The following is a 14,982-nucleotide window of genomic DNA, read 5'->3' as shown; positions in this document are numbered from 1 at the left end:
AAATATTTGCTCCTCGGTAACTGAACTCATAGATTTTAACCATAGCACATATAGACAGACAACCATTCACACCGAGACGCAATTTAAAACTCCAGTTAACCTGCATGTCTTTGGGAGGAAATTAGTGCTGCAACTAAGAATTATCTTCATTATTGATTAATCTGCTGGTTAATTTCTACATTAATCATTTGGTCTAGAAAAAAGTGAAAAATGTCCATCCCAGTTTCTTAAAGTCCAAGGGTCTTTAAATGATACTTAGTTAAAGATAAAAGATAAAGATAAAAAGATATTCAGTTTAATGTGATATAAAACAGAGAAAAGCAGGAAATCTCCATATTTGAGAGGCTGAAAACAGCATTTTCTGTCATTTTTGCATGAAAAATTACTTTCAACGATTAATTGATTATCAAAATAGTTGACGATCATTTTTCCATCGATCAACTAATCGATTAGTCGACCAATTGTTTGAGCTCTAGAGGAAACTGGAGCACCCAGAGGATACAAACCTCACAAAGAAAGACCACATCAGGCAGCTGGCAAGTTCAAACCCTGGATCTTCCTGTTATTCTTTTTAGAAACGTAATTTATGTAATATGAAATTATTTAAATGTTTATTATTTGAATGCTTAATGTAGCTGACACTACAACACCACGTCTGATGAGCTTGTGAGGTCTTTTGTGCTCTCCTAATGGGAAACGCTGTTCTTTTTTTATTTTGTGTGTGTTTGTGTGTATGTATGTATATATATGACGTATATGTACAGTATATCTGTATGTATATATGTGATGTATTCAAATGTCTTGTTTTGTGTGACCAACAGTCCAAACCCAAAGTATTCAATTTACATGTAGCCGGTTCAGCCATGTGTGCTTTTAGTGCATATTCGTGCATGTGACCGTGCCCCATTGGCTAGCTCACATCCGTCGCTCTACGCTGTTCTCATACGGCGGATACAGATGATAACGCCGTCATGTTTAAAATAAAAAATGCTTCAAATCATGGCTGGTGTGTATATATACACAACACCAATCAACAAATAAATGTCTATGATCAGAGTTACTCACTGGGTCTGTGCGAGGCAGCCGGGGGCCACCGTGTTCTGGGAATGGGGGGTTCGCTGCAGACCTGTGAGCTCCAGCATGTCCACCTGTACGTCTGTCACATGACCAGGTAACGGTTTCAGCACGGTCAGAATCTTCTCCACCAGGTTGTCGCCATGGTGACCAACAGCTCCTGAGAACCAGAAATGACCAAACATCTGTTCAGTATGTGGTAACAGCTGTCAGTGACACATCAACATCAATATACTGGTACCAGAACACTGGTCTTTATGCAGTTTTAGCTGTGATGATACAATAAAGAACAGCAGACAGTAAACAACAGACAATAAACCTTTGAGTTACAAATCTTATACTTTTCACACGCATAAGGCAAGATTCTCTAATTCCTTCCCAAACTTTAATATTATTCTAGTTGAATTACATTTGTGCATAGATTATGGAAGAGTATTAATGCCAGGCATAAGGAAAAATGAGAAGAAGAAGGTTTTTTTATATTAATTTTGCATTTCGAGAATAAAGTCAAAATGTTGACAATAAAGTCAGACTGTTGAGAATAAGGTTGAATTTTCAGTATTAGTGCCAGGCATTACATAAGATAAATCAGAGGAGGGTGGAGTTTTTTTGCATTTCGAGACTAAAGTCGAAATGCCGAGAATAAATCAAATTGAAATTTCATCTTTATTTGCAACATTTCGACTTTATTCTCAAAATGCAAAATAAAAGATCTTCCTCCTCTTATTTTTTTCCTTATACCTGGCCCTAATACTCTTCATATGTATAAACATTAACCGGTACGACAAACGAAAAATCATACATTGTTATATTTTAAAGAATTATTTTAATTTATTTTTATTTTTCAGCCTCTGATTAAGCCGGCATATTGACTTTTTTATATTACTGTTAATGTATTAAGTTTAGATGCCTTATGTTTTATATTTAATTTATTTACTTTTCATATTTCATTTGACATTTTTTTAACTGGTTCCCATAAACGTGAGCATATTTTCCCCCTCAACTGGCTCCCTGTCAATTTCTGACCTAATTTTAAGACTTTATTATTTGTCTATAAAGCACTCCCTCTTACAGATCTGACCTTTTAATTCACTATACCCCACCTAGGTCACTCAGGTCCTCCCTCAGGCTCAGCCGATGTTCAGGGGCAACCGCTCCATCTCTGTTGCAGAACCCAGTCTGTGGAACAAACTGCCCCACCACAACAGACCTGCCTCCTCTACTGAGTCGTATAAAGCACAGCTCAAGGCCCACATCATTTCTTTAGCTTTTGAATGAATTTCATGTGCCACTAAACTGGCCTTTTATAATGGTTGTTTATTAATTTTTGCATTATTCGTCAATTTGATCTTGATCTATGCCTGGGTATATGCATGTTTTTGTTGTCTGCTTTGTTTGTAAAGCACTTGTTGTTTTTAATGTGCTATAGAAATACATTTGACTTTTTTTACACACTAAATTCTTTAATTGTGTAAGAATGTGGATGACCTGCTGAATGTCTGTCTGTTCACAATGTTCAATAAAAACAAAACAAATGAATTGATGTAATATGGTCCAAACAGGAGGGAGTTATCACCTGTGACATCCGAATCAGTCCGTTTTAGCGCATTTCGACGGAATTGCAACTAAATTGCGTTGCTAGGCAACAGCTTGGGTCCATGTTTACTTCCTGTCAACTGATGTCATTCACACTGCAACAGGATTTAAACTGGGACCCATTTAGAATATTTATGTTTAAAACAGTGAAATGGTCTAAATATTGTAGATTTGTGACATCACAAATAGACAGAAATCCTGATGGCTTGTTTCAAACGCTCAGTTTCTGAATACGGGCTGTGTGTATTTCTCTGTGGATTAAGTGTTTCGATACTTTCACAGTATTTATACAGAACTTAAACCTGCTTTATAATATAAAAGCCATGAAAATCTCAATTTTTACAATATGGGACCTTTAAATTGTGTAAGAATGTCAATGACCTGATGAATGTCTGTCAAAACAAGACAAAACATGGTCCTAAAAAGAAGTTATCACCTGTGACATCCATGGTTCGGTCCATAAAGATGATGGAAGCTTTATTAGCTGCAGTCTTCCTCCTGTTCTTTGCTTGTGGGTGACTGGCCAGCTCTCCTGCTATGATGCGACTCATTGGACCAACAGCAAAACTCTCCTCTCTGATACCTGTAGCCTCGAACACTGAGTTCAAACCTGAAGCCAAGGACTTGATCTCAAACTGCAGCTCAGTAGGGAGAGAGTTCATATCCACATCCACCAGACTTCCAAACCTCTTCTTCTCTGGTCTCTTCGCATTGATCGCCTCCAGGTCAGGTGTGAGCAGTGGGAACAGGTGAGAGAACATGGGAGTGAGGAGCAGCTGCTGAGACACCTGGCTGAAGACAACAGGAGCATGCAGGACCTCAGCGGTGTAGTTCATGTTGCCCATCCACTCACACAGCTTCTCCTCGAACTGCTCAAACACTGGCTTCCCATCCATCTCTGAGGTGATGTGGTTGGCCAACAGGTGCACTGAGTGAGCTACAGTAGTGAAGACGACGCAGTACTGGAAGTGACTGATGGAGATGATGTCTTTGATGATGTCCACCGTCCTGCCCTTCAGTAGAGAGCTCACCATGAACACGGCTTTAGGTTCAGTCACACCGCCCGCTTCAAAGCTGGAGAACTCCTTTAGGTTGTTGGCTCCAGCCTCCAGTAACACAGCAGCTCCTCCGCTCCAGTGAAGAGCCTCCGAGCACTCAGAGTCCATAAACACCACCGCTTTCTTCACCTTCGGCAGCACCACTTTCTCCCACACCTGCAGCGGGAACTGCGTGAAACCCTCCGACGTCAACATGTTGAGAAATTTCAGCGTTAAGTCAAAAGCAACGACGTGAAACACGCATCAGATATGAGAGATACAGTAAGTTAGAACCAACAATAACAACGTCTCTTGATGGTGACGTGGCAAGCACGCGTCGCAGCATTAATACGTCATCCAAACTCTGGCTCGTTGCTATGGCGATAAGCAGCATCCAGACCGATGCAGACTCGCATGAAGTGCTTATTTCAGGGTTATCGATTCATTTAATATTATTAGCAAGTCAATTCAATTTAATTTGATTTCTTCAGACATTTTTCAGAGTCTTTTTTTCCAGCATTTTTCAAACTTTTTTTGTCAGAATTTTTTTTTTCAGAAATTTTTCAGACTTTCTTTTGGGACATTTTTTTTTTTACCAATATTTTTCAAACTTTTTCTTCAGACATTTTTCAGAGTCTGTTTTTCAGACATTTTTTCCAGACTTTTTTCAGACTTTTGTTTTTCAACATTTTTCAGACTTTGCACAGTACAGCAATATTACTATGAGGGGTGGAAGTAACACAAATTAATTGATAAAAAAATGATGGTGATGAAAATGCATGTGTTCCATGTTTCACCATTGGCCTCAATTCGACATTACAATACAACAGTACTGGGAGTATTTGGGGGGGAAAATAAATAAAAAAATAAACTACACAAAAAAAGAAGCACAAATGTTTGTATTATTTTATTTTTATTATTTTATTATTTTATTTATTTATTTATTTATTTATTTATTTTATTTCTTATTTATTTTACCAACACAGTACAGTAATATTACTATGAGGGGTGGAAGTAACAAAACTCAATTGATAAAAATGGTGATGAAAACAGAGCTATTTTTCACCATTGGCCTCAATTCGACATTAATTTACAATTATTTAATTTAACAATAAATACAAATAAACTACACAAAAAAAGGAGCACAAACACATCTTAAAAAGTGAATAAAGGGTAAACTAACCTCTTAAAATCATGTTAAAATAATGTCTGTTTATATCAGCGGTTAATTGCGGTTGGTCAACACAGCGCGAGACGTTCTGACCAATGACAACGTTAATTGTCTCCATAGCAACGCCTTGAGATGTCAATTTAACTGACACTGACAGACAGACAGGATCACTCTGGCTAATAACTATCAGACATTACCACACGTTTATAACTAGTTAGTTTGTTTAGATCCGGGTGTAAATTACTTTAAAACTCCCTTTTTCCATATTAACATGTACAGTTCATGGGAGTCGGAGTCTGAAATTGTCCAAGAAGAAGACGAGGAGGGAAAACTATATCAATGTAAGTTTACACAGACCAACCGTTAAATGCATCTTAATGTATTAGTTTATCCATTTTCAACATAAATAAGAAATAATATGATTAACCAGTGGTGGAGGAAGTAGTGTTTACTTTGATCCTTTACTTAGATTAATTAAAAGTAGAAATACCACAGTTAGAAATACTCCATTACAAGTAAAAGTACTAAATTCAAAATGTTAAAGGTCCCATATCATGCTCATATTTAGGTTCTTACTTGTATTTTGTGTTTCTACTAGAACATGTTTACATGCTGTAATGTTAAAAACAACTTTATTTTCCTCATACTGTCTGCCTGAATATGCCTGTATTCACCCTCTGTCTGAAACGCTCCGTTTTAGTGCATTTCAATGGAATTGCAAGAGAATTGCGTTGCTAGGCAACAGTTTGGGTCCATGTTTACTTCCTGTCAGCTGATGTTATTCACATACACTGCAACAGGAAATAAACTGGGACACATTTAGAATGTTTACATTTAAAACCGTGTGATGGTCTAAATATAAATAGAAATCCTAACGGCTTGTTTCAAACGCACAATTTCTGAATACGGTCTGTGTGTGTATTTCACCGTATATTGAGCGTTTTGATAGTTTAACAGTATTTATAAAGCACTTAAACCTGCTTTATAATATAAAAGACATGAAAAAATCTTACTTTTTACAATATGGGACCTTTAAAGTAAAACAGCAAAATGTAGACCTACTTAAAGTATCAAAAGTAAAAGTAAGCTGCTCATTATGCAGAATGGCTCCTTTCAAAGCGTTAAAATAATATTATAAGCTATTATTCTGTTTTTATCCCTAATAAGTAAATGTAAGAGTATTTTAATGTCGTAGTTCATCAATATGGAGCCAATTTAAGATATTTTGTAGAAGCCCTGTAGATAGTAGTATACAGCAGTACTGCATTATATCATATTATATAAGCATATAGCCTAATATATGTTGTTTTTTTTATGTAAAAAATAACTAAAATTGTCAGATAATTGTAGTAGAGTAAAAAGGTACAATATAAGGTGGAGTGGAGTAAGTATAAAGTTGCATAAAATGGAAATACTCAAGTAGGCCTATATGTCAAAATTGTACATAAATACAGTACTTGAGTAAATGTACATAATGTGAGTAACTAGAGAGATCATAACTGATGATGGCTGTTATATATTTTTCAGGGATTTATGAAATGACCACAGAGGACAAGGAGGAAACAGAGGAGGTTCAAATCCCAACCAGGTGTGTATACTGTGTGTCATACTGAGACATAATACCCCCACTGTACTTGTTACCAGTGGTGGAAAGTAACTAAGTACACTGAAGCATATGATTAAGTACTAATTTGAGGTACTTGAGTATCTCCATTTTCTTCTATTTTATACTTTTTCACCACTATTTTTCTTCCCATAAGCACAAGGAAATAATGATATGATACAGTATGGGAGACTGTTATATTTCAAATCTTCAATACCTACCACTTACTTTGAAGTCTGAAAGCATCTTGAGATAATCTCTGTTAGGATTTGATGCTATAAAAATAAACTGAATTGAGTATTGAGAGTTCCAATACACACGGGTTAGACGGGCCATTAGAACAAAGTCAGACTGAACTGTGCTGCCGTGCTCACTTCCAATTAGAGTCGACTGCATTACAGTAATGAAGATATAATACACTTTTCACAGTACAGTGATGATGGTGATCATTATAGTCACACAATACCTGTGTGTGACGGCACCAGCCAAGTGCAACATTAAGAAGTATGGGTGGCAGTGTTTATGAGCTGGGAAATGTGGATGTAAGCAGCCACTCAACTGGAGCACTGACGGCATCTGTGGTCTCATTTCTCCTGCCTCTATTATAACCTGACAATTAGTTACAGTAACATACAAAACTTCAAACACAGTGTTGTTATTTTGTTTGTGAGAGTTCAGTCTTTTTTTGCATTTGTGACTTAAATTGAATGTGTAAGTTATTCGAAACACATTGTTTGTGGTTCACTTAAAGCCCTCAAGAATCCCAACAACACCTGAACATTGTAGAGCTGCAACGATTAGTCGACTAATCGATTAGTCGATCAACAGAAAAATAATCACCGACTTCATAATCATTAAAAGATAAGTTAAGATATTCCTTTATTAATCCCACAGTCAGGAAATTTCCAGTGTACAACAGAAAAGGGGATTGTGCAAAAAACAAGAAGCATCAGTAAAAACAAAAAAGCAAAATACAACACAGTAAAAAAGCAAAACAAAAGTGAAACAAAATATGAACAATTTAAATACAAGGAAATATAAAAATAGGAACAATATAAACAAGGGGAAATTTTAATAATAGAAACAATATATATATATATATATATCGTAATTTTTCATGCAAAATGACAGAAATGTTGTTTTTCAGCCTCTCAAATATGGAGATTTCCTGCTTTTCTCTGTTTTATATCATATTAAAGTGAATATCCGAACAAAACAAGACATTTACAGACATCGCCTTGAACTTTAAAGGTCTTATTGACAACATTTTTATGAAGACGAATATTATTTTTTTTACAAATAATACATCCACATACCTTTTATACGAGGTGCGAAATAAAAGTATGGCTTTTCCTGAAAAAATTATTAGGATTGTGAGTGAATCATTTTAAACATTTTTGGCGGGTCCAAAATGAATGTTTTGTTTATCTCTGTGGAAGATATCTGAAGTTTGGTTCCCACTTCTAACAAGACTTGCAAGCCAATAGTAAAATGACGTTGGTATCACGCGGTGTCTCTGGGTCGACAGTTAGTGTGGAAAAAAACAGATAAATGGCTGAGATTGACGGTAGGTGCCTAAATGCAATGGAACGGGGAGGGAAAATACAACATCTAGTGGCTCAATGTTATCAATGTTATCAATGTTATCAATAGCACCATTAAGAAACTGGGATAGACCAAACGATTAGTCAGTTAATCTAGAAAATAATCATCAGATTAATCAATAATGAAAAGTCAGTTGCAGCCCTAAAACAGTTTTTAATAATAAAAGATTAGTCATAATTGACCTTTTCCAACAGAACATAAGCCATCTCTCCATATAAAATAGGTGTTTTAAAGGTGTGTGTCTTTTCAGGCGTCTTTATCCTGTTTGCCTCTGCAGTGACTGTGGAGCTGATGTGTTTTTATAATAAGGTAATATCATTCTCTAAAGAGTCTGTGAAAGTGGGCACTCAGCCTGTAACTGGTCCTGACAAGAGAAGTCTGAGTGAAGCTCTCACCTAAAAATAGCTGCTTTCTCTCATTATTATCTACTGCCTGCATTATTTTGCATTTTTTGTCCCGGCGCCTGTCAAATAAAGTGCGTTTTGATATGCAAGTGGATATTATTATTATTCTTTTGCTTTATGGGGTAATTTGGAAGCTGTCCCAGACGATGAAGATGGTGACAATGACGGTGCTGATGAAAGCAGTGGGTGTTTGCGTAACCAGCCGCAGCATACGAGAGTATAACTGTTTACTTTCCATCTTCTGACAAAATAATATGGAGTTTTTCAGCCTGTTATTGTGTTTGTTTGCCTGTTGGGTGTAATATGAATGAGCGTCGTTTGTCAGGAACCCACTTCTGTCAGAATGTAGCTTTGAGATATTTTCATTGTTTGTTTGTTTTTGTGATATATTAGTCCTGTATGTGGAGGTGCCATTTGAAATTAGGTTATTAGCACTCAGCAGCGTTTCTGAGTGTGTCATGATGATGGAGATAACCGTGTTGATAATGTTATTGCAGCTCTGGGAATGTGGAAGCTGATGCTGGAACGAGTGCAGAGGCAGTTGGTGAGTTGGTGCTCTAGTTCACCTTTTAGGGACGAAACAACACGACACACACAAGACAGAAACACCAGGAAGATCTGTATATTTCTTCTGTTCATCAGGCAAAAAAATGACAAGCAATCAGCCTCCAAAAACACACAGCTCATACTTGTTCCTGTTGTTAAAAAGGTACTTTTAGCCTCTTCATAAAACAGCCTAATTTCAATACAGATCTTTCATGAAACAGCATGTTGACTGTTCAGATGACCCAGAGAGTATTTAACTTTAAAAAGTGGACTTCTGCACCAGGATTATTATAGTAAACTAAAACTGAAACTAAAACTAAAATAAGCAGTGAAAAATATTGTTAGTAAACTAATAAATAAATAAATAAAAAACTAAACTGAAACAATATTTCACGGTTTAATAAATAAATAAATAAATAAATAAATAAAAAATAAAAAATTAACTTAATTCATTTCAGTTTTTGTTTTTTAGCTATAATATATCACTACCAAAAAAAGGAGACAGCATGAATTTCCGTCAGCTCTCGTGACGTTGAACCACAGAAACAGAAACAGTCTGAAAGCCTTATTAAAAATGAAGAAATAATAATCCTCAACATTAAAGTCCTTGGTGATTGTGAGGTGTTTGTTTCAGACAGCTTAAATCCTGTCAAATGTTTTACAGTTACTGATACTAGGGGACGGAAGGCGAAGACTAAAAAGGCGAAGACTAAAAAGGGAAAGACTAAAAAGGGAAAGCCGTGGAGGAGAGCTGGTAAGTAGAGGCTGTAGATCTAGGTTATTCTCTGTAAGAATCTTTATATTCTCTATACTATTACTAGTTTGTGTTTTGCTTCTAGGTGCTGACATCTCAGATTACTTTAACTACGGTTTTAATGAAGAAAGCTGGAACATCTACCACGACAAACAGGCCAAAGTCCGAGCAGCTAATAGAAAACCACACACTAAAACCACCGTAAGACACGATGTGATTTAGTCAGTGGTCTTTAAACTGAAGAGGGAGAACATTAATCTGAAGACATGAATCACAGCAGATATTAATGCTCCTGGTTTAATGTGGAGTACAAATGAATCATGAGCAGATCAGAGAGCAATGTGACGATGTTGTTGTTCCACTCAGGTCCAGAAGGGGAGCACTAGACATGAAGAAGAAGAAGAGTCCCGTCCTGTTTATCCTTCCTCTACACTAACGTCCAGGTTGGTGACATGTCTCCTACCTCCCGTCCCTGTCTGTGTCCTCAGGGCTTTGTCCGTCCCTCTCTCTCTAAACTCTGATCTCAGAGCTGCAGAAGCTGCCAGCTGCTTGTTTCTGTGTGTTTGTGCCACAACAACTATCAGCCAGCTGCCATCTGTTTTCTCTGATCCTAAGACGGGCTCAGCACATTATAGGGTTGTATTGGCAAGGGATGGCAAAGTGTTGAGGTAAACAGAGACTAATGTTCATCTGGTAGCGGCTGGAGGCGAGTTTCATAGAAGGTGTGTAGACACACACAGAGTAGGAAGGGATTTGTCCAAATTATTGATTTAGAGCTTCAGGATGAACAATATGTCACACTATTTTTCAGTCTAAGAGCCTCTTTTACTATTTTTATTTATTTTCTTTTTACATTTTTTTTTTATAATTTTAATTTTTTTCTGTTAACAATATCTTATCCCCAATTTGTAAACTAAGTAAATAATTACTTGAACTCAATTTGTGTCCTTTTTATGCTACTTTATACTTCTACTTTACTACATTACAGAGGGAAATATTGTACTTTTTACTGCCCTACAATTACCCAACGGCGGTAGCTATTAGTTATAATTAACTAATAAAATAAGAGATATCGTTATAGATTAAAATCTAGATTAAAATATCACCCTGACCAGCTGCAACATGAAAATACTGCTCACATGTAATACTGATCCGTTTACTATCGCTGCGTTCCATTTACTCCGGAAGTCGTTCGATAATAAGTCGGAAAAGTTAGCAAAACCAGTTCTAGCCAGGTTAGCCATTGTTAGCAATACCAGTTGAAAATAACACATTATGTGGTATTTTGTGAACACAAACACCGTAACAACATGTCAACAGATAGGAGTTGGACAGTGTACGACTGATTTAATGAGACATTTTCTGTATGTTATCTGGTCTGTAGTCGCCGTTCTTGTCTTCCTCTTGCAGGACTTGTTAGTGTTTAGTCTTTTGTTTTGCAATAAAATAAAAAATAAAATGATTTAGTGAGACACAAATAAGACAGAAATGCTGTTAAGTGCAGTATATTACTGCAGCTCCCACTTCTGTTGATGCACGGAGCAGCAATCTTGGATTTTGAGGTCGGGGTTGGTGAGGTTCTCACGACTTTCCGAGTCAGAAATCCCACTTCAGGGGGCGTTACAGTTCAAATTTCTGACTGGGAACTCAGAAATTACGACTTCGCGGTTCAAATGCAATGGCTACCTCCGCAGTCTGAAAAGTGAAGCCAATACTGAAGTGTCTTAAACCTGCATTCTTTCTAACAGCCAGCAGGGGGCGACTCCTCTGGTTGCAAAAAGAAGTCTGATTGTATAGAAGTCTATGAGAAAATGAGCCTACTTCTCACTTGATTTATTACCTCAGTAAACATTGTAAACATGAGTTTATGGTCTCAATCGCTAGTTTCAAGTCTTCTTCAGTACAGCATGATGTTCATTTAGTAAATTATGGTCCCGTTTAGAGTCAAATAGACCATAAAGCAGGGGATGCTTTAGGGCATGGCTACCTTGTGATTGACAGGTCGCTACCACGGCGTTGTCCGGTCTGGGAGTTGTCCGTGTTTTTGTCTTAGAACTTTAACCCTTTCACAGTGTGTTTTCACTTCATCAAAGTTAAATATAACCTTTTTGGTTGACTGAAAATGTCTTATTCAGTGTTTGGTTGTACTTAGCTCCACCTTCTCGTGTCACTTCTGGTTGCAACAAACCAAGACGGCGAACTCGAGGCTTCAAAACGGCAGCCCACAAACCAATGGATGACATCACAGTGACTACGTCCACTTCTTATATACAGTCTATGTTCAAATGGAACCCTCTGATGGGGTCATTCTGCTGTCAATGAGTACTTTTACTTTTGAAACTTTTTACTTGAAAGTGGGCACTTCTACATTGTTGTATTGGTACTTTTACTTTAGTAAAGGAGCGTAATACTTTCTCAATACACAATTCTTTTACGTGTGTAACAGAGAGAAAGAGTAATAAAGAGTAATATAAAAACCATACCCATCTAAATGGGGTCAGCTTTGTGTTGTCAATGTGTTCCCTCAGTGGCGTGCAGCGTCTCGTCCTCTTCACATTAATGTGAATCTTTTAAGAGGAAGTTTGGAGCAGCAGAGATGCAGCCTGTGGGAGACACGGCTGTTAGACGGGACTCATGGTGCTTTACAGTGTGTGTGTGTACACTCATGAGCAGCAGATGCTTGTCATGTTAGTAAATAGCGTCCAGTCCCAGCATGCATTTTGTGTTTATTTATGGGCCAGGTGCTGAACCGAATGCCTTTTGCTCACACACACACACACACTCACAAAACTCACTCCCATTTAGCTGAATGGTTGTCGAGGATGCTTTCTGGCACGACTGGACACTTAATTCAACATTTGTCCTCCTCCGTCCGTCTGCAAGGTCGCCCCTCGGGGGAGGTCATGTGGATCTGAGTGTGGCGTCATACGTCTCCCTGTTCCTGAGTGACAGAGCCGGACCGGAGGGGGGAACCAGGAAGTCGTTCTGTAGCATAATGTAGTGTGTGATGTGTTCAATGAGGCTTTGAGAGTCGGAAAATGTTGCTGTATTTGTTGATCTGTGTGCACTGATATTGCCTACTAAGCAATATGGCGCTCCTCTGGGATGTAAGTCAGATTCATTCAGTCATGATTTTAAATTCATGCTGTATCAGAATGTAAAAAAGAAAGTGTTTTCTCTTCCTACAAAGCTATTGTGATGGAATGTGTATTTGTTGTGTATTTGAAAGCTGAACTGAGCAGAAGAGACATTAAGGAGCTCCGAGCTCTTCCCCCATTGAGACGCAGTTGTTATTCTTTTTTCTGTACGTTGTTTTTTTTCTCTGCTGCTGATTAAGTCCTAGTGACAGAAAGGGGTTATTGTCCCATCTGTGTGTGTGTGGAGGCTCGATGGGGGGGTGGTGGGGGTTTAGGACTGTGAAGGGCTGTTTGGTGAAGAAGGCGAGATGACCCAGATAAGGAGGTTTAATGCGTTAATGGACCTGCGATGGGTTGTCGTCGGGACATGGGGAGTGAGATTAGGACTGTTTTTAAAAGTGTTATATAAGTTTCAAATCAGAAGGTGAAAATAAAAAATGACTTATATTTTAAAAAAAAGGCTCACCTGCTGTTATTTTTGGCGCTGTATCTGAATGTGATTTTAGTTTATCATGTGACCTGATCAACAGACATCCAAGTGATGTGATTGGAGGACGACCAGGATCCGGCGGCAGAGTGGAAGGACGCCGTCGCCGACGCCAACATCTCAGTGATGAAGGAAACAATTCTCAGGTAGTGTGTGTGTGTGTGTGTGTGTGTGAGTGAGAAAAACAAAGACAGTGAAGTCATTAACACCTACTGTATGTTTACATTGCAGACGGCTACTGAGGCGTCCCCCGAGGAGGATAGATTCACTTCTCATCATCGGACTGCTCCATCCGAGTTCAATTCTCTCTTTGCATTCACCGCTCCACCAAGTAAGTCACTGGGAGAAAGAAACACACTTATTTATATACATGCTCATTCACATTATCCATACACTTAAAAGGAATACTTCACCCACAAAATCGCCAAAATTTAGCGTACGTTTGGAGAGTTATTTAACCTCCTTTGCACCAAGTTGGTATGACATGGTTGGTACCAATGGATTCTTTAGGTTTCATATGATGCCAGTATCTTCAATCTAGCTTTAAAACTGAGCCAGCTGCAACCTAAAGATCGCAAGTTGCGTTAAGCGTTAAAGCAATTAGTGGCGTTAAAACAAATTTGTGTTAACGCGTTATTATTGTGTTAACTTTGACAGACCTACTTTTAAATCATCCGGTTTTGGCAAAGATGCAGGTGTTTGGGAAGTAGTGAGCATACAACTGGATAAATGACACTTACTGCATGAGTTGTGTGAGTAAACGGATGTTTTGATATAGTTCTGCTGTTGTTAAACGCGGCCCCCATTTACTTCAATTCATCAAGACAGGAAAATTAAGTTTTCTTCGAGAGTTCAAGGTCAAACAGGGTGAGTCATTGATATACAAATGATCATTTTGTGGGTGAAGTTCCCCTTTAATAAGCAAATATCCGTGCATCTTGCCTTTTCTCATCTGATGGTGTGATTATGAACAGATGAGTTGTCTTTTAAGAAGCTGGGGGAGTAGATTTGAGTGGAACATGGAGGTTTCAGGTGAAAGGGCTCCGTTAAAACCCCCTCTGGGTCGCATCACGCATCACGCAGCTGCACAAATGACTAACGGCGATCTGACCATGTGTGTTTGTGAAGCTGCAACACGTGTCATAATAAATAATACCGTGGAGTTGAAGGACAGAGGTGAACAGAGCGTGCATGTGTGTGTGTGTGTGTGTGTGTGTGTGTGCGTGTGAAGACATCCTATGGATATATGTCTTCCTGCAGGCAGGTGTCTGCGGTGCCAACCAGTCCAGGTGATGTCAATCTCTAGACTTCCTCTTGGTCTTTGTAGTGAATCAGATAGAAATCCAGGAAGCACACAGCTGAGCACATGCCATATCTTCATCTTCAAAGCTTCCAAAATAGATGAGCCGGTCGAGGCCCCCGTCTTACCCCCTCACCCCCCCTGTGAGCCCCACACTGCCTGGTGAACCCGTGCCAGAGCCGCTAATACAACCAAAATATCAAACATCCTGCAGCTTTAAACAGTCAACTCCAGCTTTGAAGTGTATTTGCGTTGCTTTTATCCAGCC

General features: G+C 38.2%; 2 protein-coding genes across 4 annotated transcripts in view; one reads left to right on the top strand and one right to left on the bottom strand.

The window, feature by feature from the left end:
- scfd2 (sec1 family domain containing 2) overlaps nucleotides 1-4,952 on the bottom strand; it is a 130,539-nt gene extending 125,587 nt beyond the window's left edge. The window contains exons 1-3 of one of the 2 annotated variants that reach the window (XM_037771249.1): nucleotides 4,891-4,952; nucleotides 3,107-3,917; nucleotides 1,066-1,234 (exon numbers count right to left, since the gene is read on the bottom strand). In XM_037771249.1, the coding sequence (XP_037627177.1) occupies nucleotides 1,066-1,234; nucleotides 3,107-3,836 (899 nt within the window). In that variant the 5' untranslated portion in view covers nucleotides 3,837-3,917; nucleotides 4,891-4,952. Of the gene's footprint in view, nucleotides 1-1,065; nucleotides 1,235-3,106; nucleotides 4,051-4,890 lie in introns of those variants that run through there. The other variant, XM_037771248.1, reaches the window with a different exon arrangement.
- A 55-nt stretch (nucleotides 4,953-5,007) lies between these two features.
- fip1l1a (FIP1 like 1a (S. cerevisiae)) overlaps nucleotides 5,008-14,982 on the top strand; it is a 37,472-nt gene continuing 27,497 nt past the window's right edge. For both annotated transcript variants that reach the window (XM_037771268.1, XM_037771267.1), the window contains exons 1-8: nucleotides 5,008-5,219; nucleotides 6,406-6,466; nucleotides 8,988-9,034; nucleotides 9,701-9,790; nucleotides 9,876-9,991; nucleotides 10,157-10,233; nucleotides 13,458-13,560; nucleotides 13,646-13,745. In XM_037771268.1, the coding sequence (XP_037627196.1) occupies nucleotides 5,150-5,219; nucleotides 6,406-6,466; nucleotides 8,988-9,034; nucleotides 9,701-9,790; nucleotides 9,876-9,991; nucleotides 10,157-10,233; nucleotides 13,458-13,560; nucleotides 13,646-13,745 (664 nt within the window). In that variant the 5' untranslated portion in view covers nucleotides 5,008-5,149. The remainder of the gene's footprint in view (nucleotides 5,220-6,405; nucleotides 6,467-8,987; nucleotides 9,035-9,700; nucleotides 9,791-9,875; nucleotides 9,992-10,156; nucleotides 10,234-13,457; nucleotides 13,561-13,645; nucleotides 13,746-14,982) is intronic.

This window comes from Sebastes umbrosus, chromosome 5 (genome assembly GCF_015220745.1).
Source record: "Sebastes umbrosus isolate fSebUmb1 chromosome 5, fSebUmb1.pri, whole genome shotgun sequence".
Classification (NCBI taxonomy): domain Eukaryota; kingdom Metazoa; phylum Chordata; class Actinopteri; order Perciformes; family Sebastidae; genus Sebastes; species Sebastes umbrosus.
Note: the sequence above shows the minus strand (reverse complement) of the source record. Positions and strands in the feature narration are given on the sequence as shown.